At 34.1% G+C, this 16867-nt stretch overlaps 1 protein-coding gene across 3 annotated transcripts in view; it reads right to left on the reverse strand.

Moving 5' to 3' along the window:
* MIOS (meiosis regulator for oocyte development) overlaps positions 1 to 16867 on the reverse strand; it is a 34946-nt gene that overhangs the window by 5316 nt on the left and 12763 nt on the right. For all 3 annotated transcript variants that reach the window (XM_045793183.2, XM_045793184.2, XM_045793182.2), the window contains 6 exons: positions 14343 to 14597; positions 12044 to 12213; positions 9403 to 9468; positions 8430 to 8588; positions 3511 to 3663; positions 1869 to 2073 (listed from right to left, as the gene is read on the reverse strand). In XM_045793183.2, the coding sequence (XP_045649139.1) occupies positions 1869 to 2073; positions 3511 to 3663; positions 8430 to 8588; positions 9403 to 9468; positions 12044 to 12213; positions 14343 to 14597 (1008 nt within the window). The remainder of the gene's footprint in view (positions 1 to 1868; positions 2074 to 3510; positions 3664 to 8429; positions 8589 to 9402; positions 9469 to 12043; positions 12214 to 14342; positions 14598 to 16867) is intronic.

Consider the following 16867-nt stretch of genomic DNA (forward strand, 5'->3'; position numbering starts at 1 on the left):
TGTTTCAGAATACAGAATACTTGGGATTTTAGAAAAATAATGAGCAAATATAACAATTCCAGGAAAGTCTGAGGCAGCATTCTGTAATCAAAGACCTTAACAGCCTCATGTCAATTCTGAACAGGTGTTTTTTTTTTTTTGTTTCTTTTTTTTTAAATTCATATGAGATTATTGTAAATTCGTAAAAAAAAAAAACTTCGGATTTCACATCTTTTTAGAGATTTTGGAATGACAGATAAGGTGTTCTGGACCACTATTTATTTTCTTAAACATATCATTTCTTATTTTATCCATGCTCACTGTACACTATAAGCTCCACAGGACCTTTTACTCATCTCAGCATATCTGTCTTATCTTAGTAAGTATTCAAATATATACAAAAAATTATTACTGAAGCAAATTTCAAATAAATTTTCTGAAGTAAATGTGGAAAAATGCTAGGATTTTATAAACCTGAGTGTTGAATATTCATTAAATTAACAGTCTCCATAACAGAGAGGTTGAAATGTTTTGCTTTTCCTTCAAATTTTAGAAAACTGATTTTCTCTTTTTTTACTTATTTCAAAAATAAAAAAGATTGAAAAGTTAATATCTAGCAAAAAAGAACAGCACTCAGGCCATTATGGCTTCCTGGGGCTTATGGTCTCAAGATGTATTGACTTTAATATTTTTACGTATCCCAGTTCATTTATAACTTGTTTATGCAATATTTTGCCTCGTTCTTTCACTGTAGTGGATTTTTAGTCCAAATTATTTTCTATTTACTAGTATCAAGACCATAAAAGCGATCAATACACAATACAGAAAATAAAAATCCTTGATTAAAATTTAAATCAAAACTAATATATAAATTTGAAAACATTACAAATTGCCTTTATTTTAAAAAAAGGCATCTAACTTGAAAAATAATTACTCAGCCAATGATACCAGCAAACCTCTTTCACAGATGTTAATGTAACAAAACAAACTACTGACACGAACCAGCTGCAGAACAGAATTATAAAATTCCACACCTAAAAAGAATCTCCGTCCAACACCTTATATGAACGAGGGCTGAAGTAACTCTCAGTGTTACCGACTGAATGTCATAGAGCTAGAACTAATAAAATAGGCACTCTGACACCATATCCAGTTCTTGATTATACCAATATGCTAAATACTCATGTTTTTAATTAAAATTTCTGCCATAATGTAATTTTCAAGTTAAATAAATAGCTCAAATATTTTCAGCGACTGGATACATTATACTCAATTATCTACCATTCTCAAAATTTCTTTCTATATGTACCATAAGCAGTAAACAATAATCCTAATATTTCTAACCATTAAAAAGATACATATGTTCACTAGGTAATCGACAAACTAGCAGAAGCAGCACCAAAACTTGGAAGTAAAGAGATGTGATTTCTAGACTAACACTTTCTCTCTGTATTTCACAGGTAGATTCTGAAGATTAAAAAAGAGAATGTAAAAGTGCTTTGAGACTATCAAAAGCTCTTTATGTATACAAGGTATTTGTTAATAAATGAGGGTGCACTGACTTTTAAACACAAAATCTGAGGGAACTCCTCTTAGAAAAAGTGATAAGAAAATAATATAATTATAGGATTACTTAATATTTAAGCTATTTTCACAAACTTTAAATTGGCCAGCATTTGTGAGGTTACTTGTGATATCACGAATACAGATTTTACTTTTAATATATAGATTTTACAAATTCCAGGAAATACAAAACCTCTGAGCCAGCAAAGTGGCTTGCTCTTAGAAATAATATAAACTCAACCTTGTATGTCTTCTGTTGATAACATTAAGTCAATTATGTAGGAACAATTTTAGCTCAGAAAATATATTATAGAATTATGTCATACCAGGACAGCTAGAAACAGGTGTTCCCATATTAATGAGGCAAAGTGCACATCGAGGAAGGGGTTTTCGACAGCCAGGGCAACTTGTGACTTTGGATTTTGTTGGTGAACCACTGACACCATACTGACTAAAACCTCTGCCCTGATGAGGCACCGTTGAACAGCTGTAGGAGATCGACTTGCCACAAAAATTGCAACTCACAAACACCTATACAACAAATGAAAGGAGGAATAAATATAATGCAAATTTTATAAATAACATAAATTCAAAGTTTGATCCTAACAAATTACTCTTAAATAATTTTTAAGGTTTATTTTATATTGTAAAATAATTTGTTATGTGCTAAATTTGACTAGCTTTCATCTAGGATTTCCACTTAACGGTGACATTGAGTACTTCTTTTCTGTTACCTCTGTTTAGTTATATCCTTCCTAACACCATTGACATCTGTAGAAAAACTTGGAAATGTTAGATAAGAACATTTGAGAAATAACAAAGACTTTAAAATTCACACCGGAACATTACAAAATAACCCAATATAAGTTCTGACCCAAAGTTCAATGATTTCATCTCCTGAACAAATTTTTTTTTTTTTTAAAGATTTTATTTATTTATTTGACATAGAGACAGCCAGCGAAAGAGGGAACACAAGCGGGGGGAGTGGGAGAGGAAGAAGCAGGCTCCCAGCGGAGGAGCCTGATGTGGGGCTTGATCCCAGAACGCTGGGATCACGCCCTGAGCTGAAGGCAGACGCCCAACGACTGCGCTACCCAGGAGCCCCCTGAACAAAATTTTCTTGTAAAGAAAACATTCATTTCCTAAGACGAAAAGGAGTTTAAGACCCTATAATGTCAAATAGCTAGAATTTTAGCATAGTAATAGAAAACGTTTGCTTTGCTTTTACATTAAATTCCTGGGCTCTTCAACACTTACACAGATTAATAATATTATCATGTAATGCTATTTTACAAAAACTCGGGTTGTTTTAAAATAATCACTAATTTCTCAACTTGCTAAAATAAGAAAACAGCACCATCAAGTGCTCACACTGAGAATATACCCGGTATTTAATGTCCGAATTTAGATACGCTGATCTCATGTCATGTGTTTTATGTGATAACTGAGCTCATGGTTTTTAAACTAATATTAAAATAAAACAATTTCCATGTTTAATTAGACATATAGACATATGCATACACTGTTAGAGGAAAAAGCAAATCCTGCCTTATTACACATTAGTGCAGAAAAATTCAATACATAAATGGAATTTATAAGATAGTAAATAGTTTAGATTCTGAAAGGGCTTGGAATATACTAGAAAAGCTGAGCCCTAGAATTGATAAGGTTTGCCTAAGACCCTCTAAGCTTGCTGTCATTTGCTCCGGCTCAGACTAAAGCTCAAGCCACTGAGATGACTGTTAGGAAGTGGCAGGACCAAAAAAACAGGATGGTCAAGGACGGAGTGCAATCTGGGATAGGTAAAGACATCAATAGGAACTCAATATAAGCAAAGGATGAGCTGCTAATAATTTATTAAACTGAACTCTACATTTACCCAATATAACATGCTGTGAACACTTCTCTTTGGGCTACATTAAGCACATGTTACAATTTGATTCTCTCCAAAATAATGTACTTACTTACCTGTGCTAAAGGCTTAGAACTGGGATCCAACTTACTCCTGTGAATATCAAACTCTGCTCGTTTGTGCCAAAACCTCCAGGCATCTAATAAATTTCTGTAATTCTCAATCCAGTACTGAACTCTTTCATCTTTAAGGACATCTAAAGGAGAACCCTAAAAAGAAAACATGAATTAATACAGTTGTTTAAAATTTTTCTGGCTAAGCCAGAGGATTCCAGATACATGTGAGTATGAGTCACACAGAAGAAATAGGCTCCCTTTTGGCTCCCTTTTTGCCAAGTGCTGGTTCATAATGAGGATACAGATAAAATAATTGATGGAAGCTTCTTTAATTTAAGCTGGCCTCTACTAATGACATAAATATGTACTATATATATTATCATTATACCTGGCCAGGAAAGTGTAATTCTCTTTTATTTAAGGACCCAAGGGTAAACGATTCACTTTCCTACTTGAATACAATAAAAAGCAATGTGAATAATTTGTCCCCAAAATTAAAATCTCTGCATTCACAAAATCTGTTTACCATCTAATCCAAAAGCATACCAAAATTGTTCCATCACATTTAAAATAATACTGAGCCTCATCCTTTGTATCTAGCAATGTACTGTGAACAGAGATGCTATTTTTGTATACCTATTTATCTGAAAGTTAAGCCTGTCTATTCTCTCTCTTCCCTCAATTAAAATATACATTTATTACCTTAAAAATTAAAACAAAACCAAAAACAAAACAGCCCCAAAACCAAACCAAAAATGTTCTTCATTCTTTTGTCCCTAGGCCACAGGGAAAAGCAACAATTTCTTTACCTTAAGTTTACTTTAGATTTCTTCTCAATAAGAACTTCAATTTCTTGCCAATAACACTCTTCCTAAAGCTGTATTTTCCCTGGCAGCTGTGACATTTCACATTTCACCTGTGCTTGCTTCGGGTTTTTATAGAATGCTTTTAGCCCTGTCCAGGATATCTTCCTTAAGTTCACATGATAAAGAACCTACGTAGAGGAAGTTTCAACCTTCAAAGATACCATGGGCATCAATCTGAAGCCCAGTTTTGGGATGCCAGACAGAAAGTAAAATGTTAGAAGTTAGCATGCATCTTACTTACGGAAAAAGGGAAGAAACCTGTAACAGCTAATAGATAATCTTTAGACAGTCTATCAAAACAGAAGGAACTTATCTTTCACCTATTAATTAGGTGTTCGTTTCTATTATCAGAGTTAAATTCAACTAAAAGAATATGTGGAAAACTCTTAGCTGATAATTTCACTTCTTAAAATGTAAACATCTCTTCTAGTCCTGATAATGACCAAGTAGCCAGAACTAAGTACTAAAGTAGAATATAATCCCTAGATTAAAAAGAAAATTCACAGAAAAAAGGAGAAATCTTCATATCCCACTCTTTCCCCGTCCGTGGCAGTAAGGATAAACTCAGAAAGAATTTGGTCAATCCATATTTGGTAAGTCTTCTCTAGATCTGCCCCAAATAAACCTAAAATTAAGCTCCAACAAAATCTGCAGAGGAAAACAATTCGGAGATTAAGATTGGAAAGGCTTGGGAAATAACTTGGGCTTCCCACAGATCCACAGTAACAAAATCTAAGACCAAAGTGACAGGAAGTAACTGAACTTCCAAAAGCATTAACCAACAGTCTTCAGAAAAAGGTAAAAGAACCCAGATCTCTATAATGTACTATATACAACATCCAGCATTCCAGTGAAAAACCACGAGACACAAACAGGTAAATATAGTTCAAAGTCAAGGAAAAAAGGCAGTCAATAGAAACTAAGCCTAAAATAGCCCATGTTAGAGTTAGCAGGCAAAATCCTGAATGCAGCTATTAGGTGTATGTTCAAAGACTTAAAGGAAAAGTGTTTTAGTGTGCAGATAGGGATCTGAGTGAAAAATGTAAACTATAAAAAAATTGAGATTCTAGAACTAAATTGTACAATAGCTGAAATTAAGAATTTGCTGAAAAACTTAGTATCAGGTGATGTAAGAGTCAATGAACAAATCAATAGCATTTAACCAATCTGAAGAACAGAGAAAAAAAGGATGGAAAGAAAATGAACAAAACCTCAGATACCTATGGGACACTATCAGATGGTTTAATGTTAAGTGTAATAGGAGCCCAAAAAAGAGAAGAGAATGAGACTGAAGCAGGGAAAAGAAAAAAAAAAATAATTTATATATATATATATATATATATACACACACACACACACACACACATATATAAAATACCCCCAAACTTGGCAAAACTAATGAAAAACAGTGACTTGCAGATCCAAGAAACTCAGTGAACAGCAAGCAGGGCAGAAAGAAGTACAATTAAGCATCAAGGATAAACTGCTGAAAATCAAAAGCAGCCCAAGGGAAAACAAAACATTATACAGGGAGACGATAATTATAATAGCTGACTTCTCTTCATTAATAATATAAGGCCACTTGCACTCTGTAGCCACATACTTACAGTTTGATTTAATAAATGTAACCTCATTTCAGCAAGAAAAAAATGATGCACTTCGTTACAGAATGACACCTTTTCTTCCATGGGCAGTGGCCTGATAAGTTGCTAAGTTTATACTGTGGTTTGTGGGCCAGTATCTAAATTTGTTCATAAGAAGGTAGGGTTGGAGGGGGCATTTTACTACATTTACCCAGTACACAGCATGCTATCAAGTGTATGAAAAGATGGGGATAGGAAACAGGACACCATGAAAGGATAAGATTAGCTGGAGGGCTATAGAAAATCTCAGGAAAACGTTCTAAATTTTCACCATTATTTCTATCAAAAGTAAAGAAAGGAACCTTTGCCAGAAATCTGTTTTTAACTGCTGGACAGTAAGAACTGAGAATAAATTGATGAACTGTTTACCCCAAATCATAAAAAGGGAAAATGAGAGTTAAGAGAGTTGTGGTATAACTTGCCTTCTGCACTTTAAGTGAGACTGTAGTTCAGATCAGGGAAAGGCAATCTCTTTTGTAGAAGGTATAGTTTTGTGAACTAGACATATTAGAAAGAGGTTTCTCTGCTCTGTTTGAGTCTTATGTAAGTTCAACACTGACACTTCCCAAAATGAAAGGAAAAACTGGATAACCAATGCAGGAGGCTGAGGGACAGCAAGATAAGGTAGAAGTCCTCTACAGATCAACCGATTACGTTAAAGTTAATGCCTTCCAACCCAAAGCAATCTACACATTTAATGCAATCCCTATCAAAATACCACTAGCATTTTTCACAGAGCTAGAACAAATAATCCTAAAATTTGTATGGAACCACAAAACACCCCTAATAGACAAAGCAACTCTGAAAAAGAAAAACAAAACTGGAGGCATTATGATTCTAGATTTCAAACTATATTACAAAGCTGTAGTCATCAAGATGATCCAGTACTGAGACAAAAACAGACACGCAGGTCAATGGAACAGAATAGAAAACCCAGAAATGAACCCACAACTATATGGTCAACTCATCTTTGACAAAGCAGGAAAGAATATTCAATGGAAAAAAGACAGTCTCTTCAACAAATGGTGTTGGGAAAACTGGACAGCCACATGCAAAAGAATGAAACTGGACCACTTTCTTATATCATACACAAAAATAAATTCAAAATGGGTGAAAGGCCTAAATGTGAGTCAGGAATCCATCAAAATCCTAGAGAACATGGGCAGAAACCTCTGACCTCGGCCACAGCAACTTCTTACTAGTCATGTTGCCTGAGGCAACGGAAACAAAAGCAAAAATGAACTATCAGGATTTCGTCAAGATAAAAGGCTTCTGCACAGGAAAGGAAACAATCAACAAAACTAAAAGGCAGACTACGGAATGGGAGAAGATATGTGCAAAAGACATATCTGATAAAAAATCCAAAATCTACAAAGAACTTAACAAACTCAACCCTCAAAAAACAAATAATCCAGTTAAGGAATGGGCAGAAAACATGAATAGACACTTAAAAAAAAGAAAATCCAGATGGCTAAAAGACACATGAAACAATGCTCAACATCAGTCAGCATCAGGGAAATACAAATCAAAACCACAATGAGATATCATCTCATACCCTATCAGGATGGCTAAAATTAACAACACAAGAAACAAGAGGTGTTGGCAAGGATGTAGAAAAAGGAGAATCCTCTTGCACTGTTGGTAGGAATGCAAATTGGTACAGTCACTCTGGAGAACAGTACGGAGGTGACTCCAAAAGTTAAAAATAGAACTACCCCATGATCCAGCAATTGCACTACTAGGTATTTACCCAAGAATACAAAAATACAGATTCAAAGGGACACATGCACCCCAGTGTCTATAGCAGCAATGTCCACAATGGCCAAACTATGGAGAGAGCCCAAATGTCCATCGACTGATGAAGAAGATGTGGTGTGTATATATATGATGGAATATTACTCAGCCATCAAAAAGAATGAAATCTTGCCATTTGCAACAACATGGACGGAACTAGACTATATTATGCTAAGTGAAATAAGTCAAAGACAAATGCCATATGATCTCACTTATATGGGGAATTTAATAAAGAAAACAGATGAACATATGGGAAGGGGGAAAAGAAAAAAGAAGAGAGGAAAACAAGCTTACATAAGAGACTCTTAAAGATAGAGAACAAAAGGAGGGTTGATGGAAGGAGGTGGGTGGGGGATGGGCTAGATGGGTGATGAGTAATAAGGAGAGCACTTGTTGTGATGACCACTGGGTATTGTATTTAAGCGATGAATCACTGAATTCTACTCTAGAAACCTATATTGCACTGTATGTTAATTATCCAAAATTTAAATTAAAAAAACTGAATTAAATTAAATGCCTTCTAAAGATCCTGAGCAAGCAAAAGGCATACCCACTCAATGAGGAAGAAGGTGATCCATCACTGTTTTTCTTTAAGTTGCTGCCACAATGCACTAACCTGCAACATGCAGTAACTTGCTGTTTGGACATCTCCAGTCCTATCGACATAACTCTCCATTAAGTCCACTCCATCTTTAGTAAGGCCTGTAAGCAGTATTCCTTCCAAATTTCCAGCCTCTTTCATTTCGTTGGTCAACTTTTCAATATATCTATTTAACTGGAAAATTCAAAGTGATTTTTCTGAAGCAATCTGTTTCACTATATACTTCATACTTCAAAACCTGTACTTTAGGAATAGTTTTTTTTTTATGGAAAACATTTTAAAACAAAGCCCTTGCAAAAATTTAGATGTGATTGCTTAAGAAGTCTGTATCTACCATAAATTACAATGCAGCATCCATGATTATTTAAAAAAATTTTTAAAAAGCATTGTTTTAATAATTATTCTATAAAAGAAGTATAGAGGGTTAACAATTTTAAATTTAAAGAGAACTGTTCCTCAGTATTCTGCAAAGTTCTTGCTATAATGGAATCACAGAATCTGAGTTGAAAGGGAACCTGAAGATTATAAAAAATAATCACCTCTTGGTAAGGTCTCTGACTTCATCTCACCCCAACCTCTAGCCAAGATTCCTCTATGTTCCCCCAGCACTTCCTCATTATATTAGCACTTAGCACCTGTACTACTGGTTGTTTAAGGGCATTTCTTTCCCGCTATAGACACAGAATATGCATTCAATACTTTTATTGTATTAGGTAATGAAGGAATTCTTTTCTAGCATCCCAAAGGGGTTAGTTCAAGGTCTTTATCTGTAGACCAAAAGCAGAAATAAAGTAAATATTAAGTCAGGATTCTTAAACAATTTTGGTTATGATAGATGTCTACAGTATCTTGATCTAACAAAATTATTACTTTACTTTTTTAGAAGAACTTATATACAAATGTTACATACACATATTTGTAAAGATTACTTTAATCCAATAAAAGCAAATATTAATTACCTCAAATATAGAATTAAATTAGTTTTTACCTGACTATCACTAAGGAATTTACAAGCAAATGCCACTCTGTCACGTACGGCAACTTTGTTTTCATACTGAAAAGAAGAGCAAGAAGTTACTTGTAGGTGCTACGAGTTTTAAATTCTTGCAGACTATTTTACATACTTAATATGTAATTTTATTTTCAAACGTATTAGTAAGTTATTGTGTATATACTGGCAGAGCCACTGATTGCCCAAGATGCCTTTCTTAATGTATCGCTTTGGAAACTCAATGCTAAGGTTATTATTCTTGCAAAGCAAAAATTTACACTTTAAATACTGACCAATTCAGTTTAAAAACATTCCAGTTCAGTCATGAAATATGAGCAGTGATGTATGGTTCATCAGATTTAAGATGCCATGTAATCCTTCCATCATAGAAATTAATTTTGGGAAAACTGAGAAAATCTTTTCTGGGATGCTAAGTTAACCAACAAATCCAGGAAATCTGTGAATTATCAGTGAATATACCAGTGTGAATATACCAATACAGAATTTGGAAAGTCTATCAACACATGTCTCTATACAGAAAGTGGTAAGTTTTAAAATATACCCTTCTAAATAGACATACGTTTGTGGCCATAGCAAAATACAGTTATAAAGGTGGTTTGTGACAAAATTTTCAGGGGTACTGTGATATTTAAATTTTTGTATATCTGTCAATATTGTAAAACACTATTTTGAATTTCTATAAATGTAGAAAGGTAATTAATTTTGTGGTAAGTAAAAAACAGTGTAAAGATGGAAAAAAGATCCTATTTCCACTGAAGTCATTCTATGAAATATAGTTTTCCTGCTTTAAACATAAGATCACTTCAGTTGGTACCTATCCTAGCATGTTTTCTCAATTATAAAATATGGTTCTGCCCTTAAGAGGGAACATGTTTGGTACAAACTAGATTTAACTCTTTAGATTCAGGTGGAGGTGTTACAATTTTGATGGGGAAAGTGTTATAAATATTAGCTGTCCCATTTTACAGCTCAGAAAACTAAAACCCAAAAAAGTTAACTGGCCAGCTGAAGTAACCAAGCTGGAGCAAGGACTCAGACCTTCATCTTCTGATTTCCCAATTCAGTACTTTTCATTAGATTACTACAACTTAACAATTTTTAACAAAGGATATGTTAATTATAATTATTTACATAAAGTATAAGTAGGTATACTCTCAAAGCAGTTTGGAAATATGAACATCCTATTCAACGTAAGATATACCTTACCTAATAACCCAAATTTAGGTATAAGAAAATGAGGGTATTTATAATGGGTTATTTAATTTAAAATACAGAAACTTAATATTTAAAGAATACTTCTCTATCAATTTAAAGTTTGAACAATCCACTTCTTTTTCTAGTCTTCACAATACTTTCTACTTCCTAAAAGTATTATTTTATTTCTTCAAAATGCAACACTTAAAGTCTTCTGTTTAACAAAAAAGAGTAATAATAGTAAAAACAAACAAAAAACCCAACATACTCTTGGATATTAATTTGAAGTGGCTAGAAAAGTTCAACAGTTCATTTATTAAAAGTAATGGACAAAATATATAAACTAAGGAATTGTCAAAATGGACACTAACAACACTTAATATTTTCATTAAGATAGCTCCATAAAATACATGTTTTTATAAATTCTTAGGGACTGACACTTAAATCAATTTTTCAAGTAATGCATCTTTTATATGAAGTGCTGTAACGGCAAACACAGAAATAAATTTCATGTTAGAAAGCTCTTCTCGGTGGTAGAAAGAAGTCCAACAGCATGAAGAAAGTTGTAGTACTAATGTGAAGCTTAAAACCCAGTAACTCTGGGGGTGCCTGGGTGGCTCAGTCGTTAAGCGTCTGCCTTCAGCTTGGGGCGTGATCCCAGCGTTCTGGGGTAGAGCCCAGCATCGGGCTCCCTGCTCCGCTGGGAGCCTGCTTCTTCCTCTCCCACTCCCCCTGCTTCTGTTCCCTCTCTCGCTGGCTGTCTCTCTCTCTCTCTGAAATAAATTAATTAAAAAAAAAAAAAAACCCAATAACTGAAACTTACAAGCCCAACTCATTTCATTCTTTCTTTCCCCAATCTGTGATAAAGAATCTATTTGGTGATGTGGTTATAGGTGGTTAAAGCATGAGAGAAAAAGCAATGAAAGACCAAATAATGAAAAAATGAAATAGTTCACTGTAAGTAGTGTGATCATATATTTTCCAAACTGGTACATGTCTGAGAATGCAAATACTAACTTGGACAAGATATATAGTGATTCTGATCATAACTGATCATGTGTTTGTTTACTTAACTAAAAACAAAAATATGCACTTTGAAAAAATTACAGTTCAATATACAACTTACATTTTACAGTTGTAGAACTCTAGAGCTGCTCTTAAGCTAAAGGATAAATCCTATGCCCTCTATATCTATAAATTATATTGTTAAAACTATTTTAAAAAATCAAGTTTATTATCAGCTAACTGTAAAATGACATTCAAGAACAGCTGCTCAAAAATATTTAAGAAACCTTATTTTAAATAATACAAAAATACATCAAAATATAACAATATTTTAAGCAATGGACATTTGAAAATTTTAACAAGGCTAGATAAAAACTCCTAACTTAAAAGGAGTCTTTTCAAACAGAAATTAGCTTACCAATACTCCATCATAAGATCCTGTCTCACTTGTCAGAAATGCAAACATGACACACAGATACGGGTTATTTAATTGTAGTCGTAGAGTGCTGCACATTTCTCTCCAAAGGGAGTTTTTCTCATCCGTATATCCCGATAAAGCCATTGCTACCACATTGAGATTCAGATCACCTGCACATTTAAAACAGCCAGCTAATCAAAGTGAGCAAAAGCTTAATACCTTCTCTTCCAGTTCTTAAACCATAAAGATCAGAGGGCCACATTTACCTACAGAAAAATAAGCCCACTAGAATTAAGGGTTTCCACATTAGAAAATTTGGCAAGGACCACAAGCAAAAATTTCCATTCTTCTAAAGCTTTTGCCCATACTGCTAACCCTGTGCAAGACAAGCACATCTTAAATTTTCAAGTTCTTATTCCAGGCAGGTTCCTATACAGTGTTACTGTTTAGAGCCTAAATGAAGAGAAGTGAAGCCATACGACCAGAATCAGTCAGCTTTATCAAGTTCATTTATGTTGACATATTTCAAAGCACTGATAGTAAATATTACTATACCTCGGTACTATAATTTTCAGAATCTTTTTGTTTTCCTATTCCTAAGTATATAATGCTCATACTTAAGTAAAAACCAGTATTTCAGCAGTCTTATAATACCTTAAGACTTTTAATTTTTTTAGGACAAAATTAACTATCAGCATTACCATAGCATTTATTTAGACACATCTGCAACAAAGTATTTGTTATCAACAGTCTTTTAAACATTAGTTCTTAGCAGTTTATATAGTCACTGATAAGCTGCTAACCTGGCAGTCAGCCCTATGGACTGGCTAGCCTTCTAACGTAAGTTCACCTTCAAGAAAAAACTAAATTCACTTTTAACTTTTACTCTTAAGTATTTTGTACATTATAGCAATTTTCTTATTCTGTAACTGGATCCTAATCATTTTCTTTCTTTTCCAAATAAAATAGCATTTCCCACTTGATGTTATTAAATAGCCTTGTTCTTCATTTCTATAAACACTTTCCCCAAGTTGCTTTGTGCTTGCTTCCTCTACCTAGTCTATTAAGTTGGATTTAAAGTCTTTAAGATTAACAACAACCACCACCACCACAACAAAGGAGTATCTTCCTAAATCCTGCTCAAAACAATTTATTTCCAAGTGGAAGGAACATTTGACTCAGGGAAATCTTTTAGTCCTTAAAATGAAATCACTAGAAAGATACTTTCCCCCTACTGACAGAATGAGTATTCAAATCTACCACCAGATTTTCTAGGTATACATGACAGGGAAGTATCATGCACCCAGGTCGTAGCAAAATTATAATTAGAAACGGCTTTAAATATCAAATTCTTTCTTTCATCGCCATATTATCTTCTACTGTACTCTCAAATTGGGAAGACTTATGTTAGAACAAAAGTGAGGGAAAAGAGGCCAATTTGGGCAAAACATTCGCTTTTTCAACTTTTTTTACTGCAAGTAAATACATTAATTCCATGTTTTTCTCTATGGTACAACAGAACTGTAATGGTTTCAAAATGGAACAGCAAGTAAGAATTAAGCATTCTGAGTATCAGAAATAATTTGCTAGATGTATTAAAAATCAATAGCTATATACGTCTTATTTTCAAGTGAAATATTCCTGATAAGAAAAACACTGAATTTCTGGATTGAATTTATTTGCCTGAGTATTCCCTTGCAAAATGTCAGAGTAAAACTTTATCACGTTTCATTGTTTCCTTTTAAAAAAATACTAAATGGAAACTAGGTTTAAATCACCAGACTCAAGTAGAAGCATTTTGCAGCTCAAAGTAGGATTTTCACAATACTCTATACTAGTCTAACTAAAAGAGTCATTTAGTTTCCTAAAAGCCAACCAATAACCATCCAAAAGATGAAGTAAAAATACTCTCAAATGTTTGCCATAAGAATGCTTGCGAACAAACAAAAGAATGCTTGCAAATTGAAATAGTCGTAACCTTCAAGAAAAATCCTTTTTAAAAAATGTGAACTGTCTTTAAAGAAAAAGTGTTAAAAATGGATGCATTTGAGCATTCACTGTAATATTATTAAAATGATACTTAAGACACATTTTGTCTTTAGACACATTATGTTCTTTACAGACATAAACCAAGGCATAAACAAAAGGGATGGACTAATATTTACTTGCATAGATACAGTTCTGTGTTGTCTTTCAAAAAAATTTACACAAACATATTGACTAAATATCTGAAAGTGATCAGCATCTTTTCTTTAAAGGATTCTACAAACTACAACTATCTTAGACTATAACCTAATACCTTTTTCTGAAGACGCCCCTTCATTCAGGATTTGGATTGCTCGTCGAATATCCAAGTTGAACAATGCCACAGCAGCGGCTCTCTCCCACTCCCCTTCTTGTACAAGGGAATTCAAAAATGGCCCTACATCTACATCCGTTCCTTTCTTAATCCACCCACAAAGCTGTAAAGCTAAGATTCTCTCTTCATTTAAATTCTGAATATCACTTTGCTTATCCAAACCGCTCCAATTATGTCTGCTGCTTTCCACCATTCCTGAAAAGAGAAGTATTTTTATATTAGTTGCTTTACTAATTTTTGAAATATATTTAGAAAATAAGTCCGTTTTACACAGAGATTATTTCAACATCATGTTTTGGATATCTGACTTCTTAACTACAAATTCATGACAGCATAAATGTACAATATGCCAAAAACAAAACATACTTTACATGTTGTTAAGTACAACAGTTCCTTGAAATATCAAAAAGAGCTATGGAAGAACAATTAATGCTTGATGGGCTGACTCACGGCTTCAGAGAAGCCCCCCTGACCACCTAATCTAAGAGTGTCACCTGTTACTATCTAATGTGACACAGTTTCCTCTATTTCCTTTAGGTCTAATGAAAGCTCCCATATTTTATTAATTTTCAGACTTATCTCTTCTCCTGCTAGAACGTATGCTCCAAAAGGGCAGGCATCTTGTTTCTATTTGAAAGGTTATCCCCAGTGCTTAAGATCCAATACACTCCATCTTCCATTTTCTCTTTGTATGCATATATACATATATACGAAAAAATGAGATAAATATAAAAGTACTTCAAAAGTTTAAATACTAAAGCTAAAATACAATGGCAATGATTTGAAGGTTTCTTCCTCTTCACTAAGTCAGAAGACTTTATATTCTCATTCTCTTTTCATAAGGAATCTAAATAATTCATTCGGGGGGTGCCTGGGTGGTGCAGTCATTAAGCTCTGCCTTCAGCTCAGGGCGTGATCCCAGCGTTCTGGGATCGAGCCCCACATCAGGCTCCTCCGCTAGGAGCCTGCTTCTTCCTCTCCCACTCCCCCTGCCTGTGTTCCCTCTCTCGCTGGCTGTCTTTCTCTGTCAAATAAATAAATAAAATCTTTTAAAATAAATAAATAAATAAATAATTCATTCAGCATTAGATTGCAATCAAAGCAGATGATCTTAATGGTACTAAATTAAGGTAAAATAAATAAAGATGAAACTTGTCTCTTAATTGCAACTCAAATTATTAAATGTTTTACAAAGTTTTACCAACAAAATTGTCATTATAGAATTATGTGTTGTTATTTTAATGAAAAGGATTTTCAGAATAAACTAAATTATGAATTAGGCAGCAAGAATATCCAACATTACAAACATCTTTTATTAGGAGTAACTTACAGTGATTCTATGTTTATCTACTTACATGTAATACAGTAAGTATGCCTTTGTAAATAACTACATCAATAATAAATAGGTTTTAAGAAATAATTCAACTTATTTGTGGTAGGCAGAATTGTAAAATGGGCTCCATGATTCTTGTCCCCTAGCAACCACACCCTTGCATAATCCCCTTCCCTTGAGGACAGGTGAAATCTGTGACTTGCTTCTAAATAACACAAGATAGTACAAGTGAAAGCATTTTGCAGATGTAATTCAGGTTGTTATTCCATTGACTCTGACTTAATCAAAGGGAAATTACATTGTGTAGGTCTGAGGTAACCAGGTGACACCTTCAAAAGAGTCTGGAGGAAATAAGAGAGATTCTCCAACTGGACTGGAAGTAAAAGCTGCTTTGTTGTGAGAAGGCTATGTGGCAAGGAAGTGTGGGCAGCCTCTAAGAGCTGAGGGCAGCCCCTGGTGACAGCCAGCAAGGATACTTCTGTCCTACAACTCAAAGAACCAATTCTGTCAACAACCATATGAGCTGGGAAGAGTACACCAACTTCCGGAAACCTGGCCAACATCTTCATTTTAGCCTTGTGAGACCCTGAGCAGAGTACCCAGTGAAGGTATAGGCCAAGACTCCAGACCATGGAAATAATAATAAATGAATATAAGTTAACATACTGTCCAAAGTTGACTTTATACTCATCTGATCAAGGCATTAAAGAAATGAACACAAGCAATATTGAGAAAACATTAAAAACTGAATTGGGGGCACCTGGGTAGCTCAGTCGTTAAGCATCCGACTCTTGATTTCGGCTCAGGTCATGATCTCAGTCAGGGTCATGAGACTGAGCCTGGCATCGGGCTCCACGCTCAGCATGGAGTCTTCTTGAGCTTCTCTCTCTCCCTCTGCCCACCTCACGTGCATGCCCTCTCTCTCCCTCTCTAAATAAATAAAATCTTTCAAAAACCCAACTGAATCAGTTGTCATTTATAAATAATGCAATTATATAAATAATGCAAAAGATTATTTCTTAAAGTCCATTTAGTCTAAATACATGGGTAGAGTAAAATTAGTACATAGCCAAAGTCTAAACTCGTCAAACCTAATTCACACATTTAAATACTTGTTTCATTATATGATGTT

Source organism: Ursus americanus, chromosome 3 (assembly GCF_024610735.1).
Source record: "Ursus americanus isolate L20-20 chromosome 3, mUrsAme1.1.p, whole genome shotgun sequence".
In the NCBI taxonomy this organism is placed as follows: Eukaryota; Metazoa; Chordata; class Mammalia; order Carnivora; family Ursidae; genus Ursus; species Ursus americanus.